The sequence below is a fragment of the Onthophagus taurus genome, chromosome 2 (genome assembly GCF_036711975.1).
Source record: "Onthophagus taurus isolate NC chromosome 2, IU_Otau_3.0, whole genome shotgun sequence".
NCBI classification, from domain to species: Eukaryota; Metazoa; Arthropoda; class Insecta; order Coleoptera; family Scarabaeidae; genus Onthophagus; species Onthophagus taurus.
The window spans coordinates 28879023-28890147 of record NC_091967.1 but is presented as its reverse complement, the minus strand read 5'-3'; the positions used below and the strand labels follow the sequence as shown (position 1 = coordinate 28890147).

At 35.8% G+C, this 11125-nt stretch overlaps 2 protein-coding genes across 2 annotated transcripts; one reads left to right on the top strand and one right to left on the bottom strand.

The window, feature by feature from the left end:
• Positions 1 to 4361: 4361 nt before the first annotated feature.
• LOC139432696 (uncharacterized) lies at positions 4362 to 4943 on the bottom strand. The gene has a single exon (XM_071201459.1). It carries the CDS (start codon positions 4941 to 4943, stop codon positions 4362 to 4364), a length of 582 nt encoding a protein of 193 aa, XP_071057560.1.
• A 4532-nt stretch (positions 4944 to 9475) lies between these two features.
• On the top strand, positions 9476 to 10735 carry LOC139432695 (uncharacterized). The gene has a single exon (XM_071201458.1). It carries the CDS (start codon positions 9476 to 9478, stop codon positions 10733 to 10735), a length of 1260 nt encoding a protein of 419 aa, XP_071057559.1.
• The last annotated feature ends 390 nt before the right edge of the window (positions 10736 to 11125 follow it).

Here is an 11125-nt window from a genome sequence, read left to right as displayed (position 1 = left end):
TTGATATCCAATATACTTAAATACAACCGTTCACATGAGCGCGCGATGACGCGCATTGACACGCGTCAGCGCGCGTTAACGCAGCGCTCAACTCAAAAATGTCTAGACGCGCAATGATGGGACAATTGATGTGACATCCATATACAGATATATGACATCTATATTCAGATCGGTAGGCGTTTTAATCGTGTTGACATAATTTAAGTTAACTAAACTTTAATAATTGTTTAAATTGATGTGAAAAATGGCTGAAAAATCTATAGATATTGAAATCGACCTACTAATTGATGAAGTAGAAAAAAGACCAGCTATTTGGAATATCGCTTCGGAGTCATATAAAAATAAGATATTGAAACGACGAGCTTGGGAAGAACTAGTTTTAGTTTTCTGTAAAGAAACTGACTCACAAGAAAATAGAAGCAATATGGGTAAGTAACCTTTATGAAGTAAGTATTTATATCATTTCGTCCTGATACTCTATTCTTCCTTCATTTACAAAACAGTTGGTAAATGTAGTTCGGATATTATCAGCTGAAGACGTGGCTCGTCCAGTATGAATAGTATTTAATCCTATAAGATTTTCTACGTGTTTCTTCTTTTCTTCGTGATTAAATCCACTTCTTATTCGAACGCAGTTGTGAAGTACTGTAATTGCTTTTACAATCTTTTCGGCACAATCTACACTGACATCCATTGGGCGATGTAGTATTCTTCATTTATTACTAGTTATACCAAAAGAACACTCAACATATCGCCGAGCTAAAGTTAATCGATAGTTTCCACTATAAGGCCTCATCACATTCTCCATCAGTCCAAATGCTTCATCAGCTACAATCACGTAAGGAAGTGCTGTATAGTGGGTTTCTGTTAAAGGTCTTGATTTTGGAATATCCAAAGTTTTATCAGTAATCTTTTTGTATAAAATGGAATCTCGGATAATTCCTGAGTACTAGCCTTTCCGTAAGAGCCAATGTCCACCCAGATAAAGCGATAATTAGAGTCATACAGTGCCAATAGTACAATAGAAAAAAAACTTTTATAATTAAAATACAAAGAACCGGAATATTTTGGCTTCTGTATTCCGATATGTTTGCCATCGAGGGCGCCAATGCAATGAGGAAATTTGGCGTTATGCATAAATCCTTCAGATATTTCTATCCACTTTTCTTTATCTGGTATTGGCATCACCACGTCTTTCAATTTCAACCAGATCACATCACATACTTGTCGAATTATACCACAAATGGTCGACTTCCCAATCTTATATAACTAGTGTAGCTCAGTTACACTAGTAAGTATAATACACATATAGTTCAATTTATTTCCAATTTATTTTTTATAGGGACTATAGAGTATATTTATTTGTAACTCTATATTAATTAATCGTATAATAAAATATTAAAAATTAAAATGGAGTATTTGATAGAGTGTTTTATGTGTGTCTACCAGTTTATTTATTATTTTATGACTATAACAAAATCGCCATGGGAAAATACCTTATGTTGATATAACAACCCATGGTGATATAACATGATGTTTCTATATAAAAATAATAAGAGTGCGTGATGCGCTACAATTATTCCCCCATTCAATAAAAATTAAAAATTTAAATTAATGACGATGTTTCAAACATAGAAATAAAAAGAACGAAGAAGAAAAGGAAATCCATGGAGGGTGGTAACAATTGTCTTTACTCTGCACAAGAAAGACCTTATATACATTGAAATAATAAGTATTTGATTAAATTATAAAAAGGAAAATTTTACTTTTTTAGGATTTTCTTTAACAGTATTAATATCATGCAAGGTTTCATTCAACAAGAATGCTGGTTGTAAATGATCAATATGCATTGAAGTGTGACGATTATTCTTTAGAATAACAAAGTATTTATCCATTCTCTTAATAACTTTGAAAGGACCTTCAAACCTGGATGATAAAGAATTTTTTATTCCTTGAATTTTTACAAAAACAAAATTTGATTTAAACAATTCTTTGTGTATGAAAGGTTTTAATTTTGAATGAAAGTTAGTCTGAGTTGGTCTCAAGTTTGCAAAAGATTCACGCAAGCTAATAAGAAGTTGATCTGTGTCTATCGAAGAGTTTGACTTGAGAAAGAATTCGCCTGGAAGACGAAGCGGTTGTCCAAACACAAGTTCAGCAGAAGAACATCCCAGATCTTCTTTTAAAGACGATCTGAGTCCTAATAAAATTATTGGAAGATCGTGAAACCACCTGTTGCTACTACCACGTGCAACAATGGAATTTTTGAGTGTACGATGAAATCTCTCCAAAATTCCATTGCTTTGCGGATGATAAGCAGAAGTACTAATTTGTGTAGCACCAATTAACATGGCAAATTTTGAAAAAAGTTGAGATTCAAATTGTCGCCCTTTGTCATGAGTAATTGTGTGCGGAATACCAAATCGTGAAAAGTAATTTGGAAAAGTGTATTTGCTATGGTGCTTGCTGAAGTGTCTATAACCGGAAAAGCTTCTGGCCATCGAGTAAAACGTTCAATAACAGTTAAAATATATGAATAACCAGAAGAAGGAGTAAGAGGTCCAACAAGATCTATATGTATATGTTGAAATCTTCCTTGTGGAACATTTATATGCTCTATAGGAGATTTTGTATATTTATTAATTTTAGTTTTTTGACATGGTATACATGATCTAGTCCAAAGATAAATGTCTTTACTCATGTGGGGCCAAAAGAAACGCATCTTTAATAAATGACGAGTTGCACGTATACCAAGATGTGAAATATTGAGAAATTTTAGGAAAATTTGTTTGCGAAATTTTACAGGAATATAAATTTTAGGAATGGATGTTGAGACATCACACCGAAGAGTTATATCAGGAAAAACTGATTTTTCTTCAACGAGTGTAAAATTAGTATTACCTCGCGATTGGGCTTGTAAGAGATGTTGTAACTGAAGATCTGTAGATTGAGCATGTTTAATCTCTTTTAAATCAGGATAAGAAAAACTGAGGGATTCTATATTAATGCGTGACATTGTGTCTGCACTAATGTTAGAATCGCCTTTAATATACCTTTTGTCTGAAGTGAATTGAGATATATAATGAAGATAACGTGTTTGTCTTGGCGTTTTATCTGATTTGGAATGAATGGAATTAACTAACGGTTTGTGATCAGTGTAAATTGTAAATTGGTTGCCGTATAAAAAATGTTTGAAATATTTAATAGATGAATAAATAGCTAAAAGTTCCCTATCAAAAGTTGAGTAATTTATTTGACTAGGTGATAACTTTTTTGAAAAGAAAGCAACGGGTTGGGTCGTGTTATTAATAGCCTGAGACAGAACTGCACCCATACCTGTATTAGAGGCATCTGTTGTTAATGTCAAGTTGGCTGAAGGATTTGGATGCGCGATATATACGGACTGAGATAATAGATCTTTAGCACGTGAAAAAGAGTTGGTGTGCTCGTCTGTCCACACAGTAATTTGCTTCTGATTATGTTTGCAAAGTGTGGTCGAAAGAGAATGCAAGGGTCCAAGAATTTCAGAAAAATTGGGTACAAATCTGTGATAGAAATTGATCATTCCAAGAAATCTTTGGAGTTCTTTCAGATTTTGAGGTGAGGAAAATTATTTATTGCTTCAATTTTTGATTGAGTTGGACGAGACCCTTTGGAAGATATATGATGGCTTAAAAAATCTATTGAACTTACTCCAAAAACACATTTAGACGGTTTAATGTTGATTCCAAAACTGTCTAATCTTTCAAAAAGTTGTCGAAGGTGAATTAAATGTTCATTTTTGTCTTTACTAGCAATAAGGATATCATCCAGGTAGACAAAAATGAAACTTAAACCGGAAGTTACTTCATTTATAAATCGTTGAAACGTTTCTAAATTTAACTGACGATAGTCGCCACAAGGACGCCAGTCTTGACAATCTTTTTTAGGTACCATGTGTAAGGGTGAAGCAACAGAAGAAGAAGATGATCTACAAATACCGAGTTCTACCATATTGTCTTACCTTTTTATATTCGAGACGCATACACTTTAACGAAAAAGAAGGATGAGATTAACACTGTTTTTATAGAAAAATGTATTGAGAATTCACTTTTACAGAGAACATTGACATATGTTGAAAAAGCTACGAATTGATAATTGTTGACAAAAAAACAACACGAAAAAACGGCCATGGATACGGCCATAGATACGGCCATAGATACGGCCATGGATACGGTCATGGATATACAAATTAACTTTTAAACTTTTAACATTAACCGCCCGCCTTGCCGTAGGCAACTAAAGAATACAAATACAAATTCGACCTAAATACAAAATGAAATTGAAGAAAATTTAAACATGAATTGAGTAGGTATTGAGTTTTAATCGATGTCTAGCAGCAAATAAATTTTCGTGAGTGGTCGTGTAAGGGTGGTGGTCGGAGTCTTCGATACGACACGTTCGAGGCCATCTGAACCGGCGTGTAATTTGATGATTCTAGCCAGTAGCCATTTTGAAGGCGGATATCGTTTATCCTGGAGTAAAACCAACTGTCCCTCTCGAGGTAAATTTTTCGATTCGAACCATTTGGTGGGGATTTGCATTTTTTGTAGATAAGAACGTGACCAATTCTTCCAAAAGTCATCGATAATTTTCCGTAAGTGTTGCCACCGAGAGAGGCGAGATGTTTTCTCGTCGTAAAGAGATGCTTCGGGGACGACGTTAAGTGCAGTACCAATAAGAAAATGACCTGGTGTAAGAATTTCATAGCTGTTAGGATCATCAGATAACGAACAAAGGGGCCGTGAATTAAGAACCGCTTCTATTTGAACTAGTACTGTACTAAATTCTTCATAAGTAAGTAGAGTATTGCCAATAACTTTTCTTAAATGACCTTTTACAGATTTCACTTCGGCCTCCCATTTTCCACCAAAGTGGAGAGCCGCTGGCGGATGAATTTCCATCTGGTACCGTTATCACTAAAAAGGTTGGCGAGCTTCTTGAACTGATTGGATGCTGCATTGAACATTGATCGTAGTTCTTTGTCTGCTCCGACAAAGTTTGTACCTCTGTCGCTATACATGCATTCGGAAATACCTCTTCGGCCTGTGAACCTCTTGTAAGCAGCAATGAATCCGTCTGTTGAGTAATCTGTAGCCAATTCCAAATGTACTGCTGAGGTACTTAAACAAACAAACAAGATTAAATAGCTTTTATACGTTTTATAGCTACGTCCTCGAACAGTTCGGAGAAAAAACGGTCCAGCATAATCAACGCCAGTATGAAGAAAAGGTCTCGATTGGTTAACTCGTGGGGAGGGAAGTTGGCCATAAGTTGTTGGCTCGTTACCACACGTTGTCGAGCGCAAATCATACAACGATGAATCAGTGACTTAACGGAAACTCGACCACCAATGATCCAAAATCGACGTCAGTAGTATAGATTCGCCGATTCAAGAACCTCCTCCTCGAACCTGCGTTCTAGGAGGAGGTCCTTGAATCGGCAAATTTTTTGGGGGTCAGAGGAGGTTCGATGAGGAGAGGAGGTTCTTGAATCGGCGATTCTTTTGAGGGTCGGAGGAGATTCGATGAAGAGAGGAGGAGGTCAATTAACTTGAGAAGGTCATGTTATTTTGACGAAATTATTAAAAATCTATCTTTATTTAGGTTATGTTATTAAAAATTTATCTTTATATGTAACCTGTTTACCTAGATGAAAACAATTACTATGTTTATCCTTCGACGCTTCTCAATGAACTGTTAATGTTTTCGATATATCTCTTAATTTATTATTATACACAAAGGTATACGGTTTTGAGACATGTAGGTATACAAATAAGTGAGTCATAACTTACCTGCGAGATATTTTTTATTTTATTATGTAAAGGTGTACTAATGTAAACAATAATATTGATGTTTAGTAGCAACCAGACCGAACCCCAAATGTCCAACTAAGAGAGCTGCTGTAAATTCATTTGAAAAGGGTGAAAATAAAAAACCTGCCCGAAACATCAAAATGGAGGGTAATTGTAATGAGACAACTGCAACAAATGTGTCGCTAGGAAGTGATAATCAAAGAAAAGAGGATGTGGTATTCGATGGAGTTAATTTGTTGGCTTCCGACTTAGCGAAGTACGTATTTCCTAGCAATCAACAACATTATGTAGAAAATTGTGGAAAGTTACCTTTCACAAGTAACGCAGTATTAAATGAAGCAGTGAAAAATAATCTCCAAAAAGGTAATCAAGCGCCATTATTCTCCGAGAGTACATATTATTTAAATAAAAGTCGAACGAAATGGATATCGGTTGGCATGTCTGCCAATCTACATTTTGATCCGGTTATAAGATTAATGGGAAAAGGGCAATGCATAACTTTTACCGAAGACGAATGGAAAAATGTGATTAATAGCAGACAATTGATTATGAATAGTTTTGTTGGTGATTTATCGACACCACCACATTTCGTTGTAAGCGGCGTGACCTGCAGCAGCCAATGGATAGAAAATGTACGAAAAGTGTTGAAAATGGAAAGGGGGTCAGAAATATTTTACCTGGCTTACGACTCGTTACACGAATTGTGGAAACTTAGCGATTTAGTTTCGAGTAGGGTAGAAGTATTAAAGTGTATGGAATATAAAAATTATTACGATAGCGTGATCGATGTGGTATCATCAATGCAAGGTGATATAAAATCGAATATATTGGTTGCTTCAAACGGTGCACCAAGTGAACATTTGTGCGTAACTAAAGAACTGCTCGTATACGGTATGGATAAGGTATTACTGGATTTAGATTTGCACGCATTAATGAAGATGTGAAGTGAATAAAATGGAAAAAAAAAGTGACGTTTTGCGAATCGAAAAATAGAGTGTACCGAATGCACACTTGGACGTTTGCTTACAGACAATCAACGATAAGTGACTGGAAAGAAAAGATGTTGGACGGAATTAGATTTAAGACTAGGATAAGAAACGTAAATAAGTTATTAGAAAAATATTTAGATGTAGATTATAGATTAAATATATATCAAGAACGTTTTAGCATTGTAGAGTAATCGAAATGTTTTTAACTGAGTAACAATTAATTTTTAGGATATTAGTAGATTTAAGTGTAGCTGAAGAATAATAATAATAATATTAATAATATTAATAGATTTAAGTATAAATTAAGAGCAAAACTGTTTTTGTAAAATATTTAAAAGGAATAAAAGCTTAAAGCACAACAGCAGAGCTTCATTTCTAGTTTTTAACTGTGAAGAAAAGGAAGAAGGAGTGAAATTATAAAATGAATTTGTTAGAACCTAATCGTAACAGTTATCGTTTGACAGGCAAACGAATTGGTCGAGGATTTTTTAACAAGTTGATAGATAAACTTCCGATAGAACTTCATTTGCCAGGATATAATTTTTGTGGACCGGGTACCAAGTTAGAAAAGAGATTATCGAGAGGAGATCGAGGCGTGAATCCATTAGACGAAGCGTGTAAGAAACACGATATAGCATATACGGTCAGTTCAAATTTAAAATTTAGACACGACGCAGACAGAACATTATATAAAGCAGCGAAAGAACGAATACGAAATAAAGAGTCTACTCTTGGAGAAAAAGTGGCATCATCCGCAGTTGCCGCCTTGATGAAAGCAAAAGTAGCGGTCGGTATGGGCGTAGGTAGAAAAAGAAATCGTACGGGTCGACGACCTTTAAAAAAAGTCCGAACGCGTGTAAAGCGTGGTGGAGCTATATCTTTTGTAGATGCACTTCGATTCGCTCGCAACGCAATATCGAGATCAGGTGCTAAGAATTTGTTGACAAACGTTAAAGCGGCGTACGGAGCTTTGAAAAAGATAAGAAAAAGAATTTCCGGACCTAGAGGTCGAGTTATTCGAATTCCGAAAACGGGAGGATTTTTACCTTTAATTCCCCTGTTCGCAGCTTTAGGTGTCCTAGGTAGTATCGGCGGTGGTGCTGCCGCTATTGCAAGAACTATAAACAACGCGAAAACAGCTAGAGAGCAATTAGATGAAGAACGAAGACATAACAAGGCTATGGAAGCAAAGGCCGTAGGTAGCGGATTTTATATAAAACCATATAAGAAAGGTTGCGGTTTGTTTATTGAAGGAAAGGGGAATAATGTTTGGCGGCAGAGGTTACTTCAATAAACCCTATAAGAAAGGTTGCGGTATAACCACTAGTTCAAAAAACTAGTTCGAATACCTCGTCGTGCGTTAACTAACGTCGAGTTGGAAAAGTTTGCGAAAGTACTAAAAATTCCACATTTCCGGGGTATATTTATGAGAGACAATCTCCCGAGTAAGATTAAAAAGAAGGAAAGAGGTATTGTTAACTTGGACAACTTGAAAGGACGAGTGACTCATTGGGTCGCCTATAAGAAAGACGACAAGGACATATACTATTTCGACAGTTACGGTGATTTAAGATCGCCATTAGAAATTGAACAATATTTGCTGTCAGACGGTAGGGGTGGTCCAGTAAAGTATAATTATTGTCGATATCAAAGAGAAATAGATCAAAATTGCGAACAGTTGTGTCTGAAGTTTCTAAGTAATAAAAGGATCTATTAGAGTCTAGAGACGTTTAGACGTTCAGAAGTAATGGAGAAAGAAGCAATACACACGACATATACATTTACGTTGACTGGAAAGTCATCTGAATTGACTTGTAATTTTAATCCTCCGATCTATTTGAACGAATTTGGTAGTTACGAGTTGGCTCTTTTGAATTTCGAAACGTTTAATAGTTTAGCAAACGTTAATAAAAACAACAACGTAATACAATACGAAGATAAGACAGGACATTTTAAAAACAATATAATAGTACCTGTTGGAACGTACGATATTGATGATATTGCCGAGTTCGTGAATGAACAGCTAGACAAAAGACACGCTAAAGGAGTCGTAATAAGGATTAAGGGGAATAATAACACACAACATTCTTTAATAAAAAGTACGCGTCGAATTAATTTTGCATGCGATAATTCTATAGGGCCGTTACTTGGCTTCAAGCCTCAAATATTACCTATAGATACGGAAGTGGAATCCGATTTCGTAGTAAACATAAATAAAACGAACGCCTTACAAATTTATTGTAATTTAGTGACGGGATCGTATAATAACGGAGTTCCCGTGCACGTTTTATATCATTTTTTCCCAAACGTTCCGGCAGGTTTTAAAATAATTGAATCACCACAACTGCCTATTTATTTACCGGTTTTAACGAACGTGATTAGTAGCTTAACAGTACGTATACTTGATCAGGACGGAAACTTATTAGTATAACTTATTAGTTATGACAGTGTTATATCAAAACAAAAGAATGCGGTGGTCAAGAAGAGACAGAGCGAGAAAATTGTTTAATGGAGAAAACTATAAAGCGCGCGTCATCAGTCAACGTAGCGGCAGTAGAAGACGATCCATTCATCGATTATCACCAGTCAATCGAAGGTATTTAGTTCAGTTAGGATACGAAGTGTTAAAGTAATGGACATTTTAAAAGTAACGGATAAGATAAAAACAGATCACTCTATCGTAACTTATGAATTCCATTCGCATCAACCGTTTGGATCGACCACGTTCGATAACAATGACGAAATTAGAATTTCAATTCCGGAAATAGATAATTATACTTTACCGAGCGAGAGTTATCTATACGTCGAGGGTAGCGTTCGTAAGTTAGCCGCGGACGGAAGTATAACAAAAGATGCCAGCGCAACGGGGCAATTGGTTAACAATCCCGTTGCATTTATGTTTAGCGATATTCGATATCTTATTAACGGAGTACATGTTGATGGTGTGCGGAACGTCGGTATAAGCTCATGCATGAAGGGTTATTTCTCATCTACACAGAACGAGGTGGTGAAATTAGAGAACGCCGGTTGGCACATAAAACCTTGGAAAGATGATATAGCGGGTGTTTCAAAGGCTTTAGATAAAAATGGAAATTTCGGTCTTAGCGTTCCGCTAAAAACGTTGCTAGGATTCGCAGAAGATTTCAGAAAAATCATGATGAACGTTCGACAGGAACTTGTGCTAATTCGCGGACACGATGATACGGACGTCATCTTTCAACCAGCAGCCGCTCCGAACGACGAAAAATTGAAATTGATCATTAATAAAATTATATGGAGAGTTCCTCACGTGGCGGTGGGACTACGCGAACAGTTGGCACTAACAAAACTATCAGAAAGAAACGTAGACATTCACGTTCCTTTTCGATCGTGGGAAATACACGAGTACCCTCAATTACCTCAAACTACGAAGCAATATTGGGCCGTCAAAACTGCTCCACAATTGGAAACGCCTAGATATATAATCATCGGATTTCAAACAAATCGAAAGGGTATTTTTAAAGGAAACATGGCATTATTTGATAATATAAACTTAACGAACGTAACCGTTTTCTTGAATGGAGAACGTTTTCCGTACGATAATTTGAATGTGGATTTTGATAACAATCACTATGCGATTTTGTATGATATGTATTCAAGATTTCAGCAAGCATACTACTATCAAGAAAGCGAACCTTTGTTTTCACTGGAAGAATTTAAAACTTACGCGCCGTTAATTGGAATCGATTGCACGTATCAACAGGAAGCAATACATAAAAGCGGAGTAGAAATAAAAATCGAGTATTCAACGAAAAATCCAATTCCGGAGGGTACGACAGCTTACGCATTAATTCTGCATGACAGAGCATTTGTGTATTCGCCTCTTACGAAAATGGTTAAGCAATTAATATAGTGGTACTGTTGAAGCAACGTCATTTAGTGTATCTCTAAACATCGAAGGAAACGTTTGCATATAGTGGTATATTATATTATGGATATTATGGTTTTTCAAAGGGATTTTATTATTTTGGACATTCAAGGTTTCACGATAAACGATGAAGAATTTATCCCAAAAGAACTGGCTTCTTACGACAGTAATCATTGTATAAGTCATTACGTGTTTCAATCTAGTCGAAGCTTTTCTATTGGTTAATGAGTCATCATCATTGTATTGATTGGAACGACGGGTTTGTTCCTGCGTCTCGTTTCGATGAGATCGTTTGTTATTTGTGTCGTTCGACAAAAGTAGCGTACGTAAAAGGACGTGAGAAAGCTACATTTTTAAGAAGAATTTTAATAATAC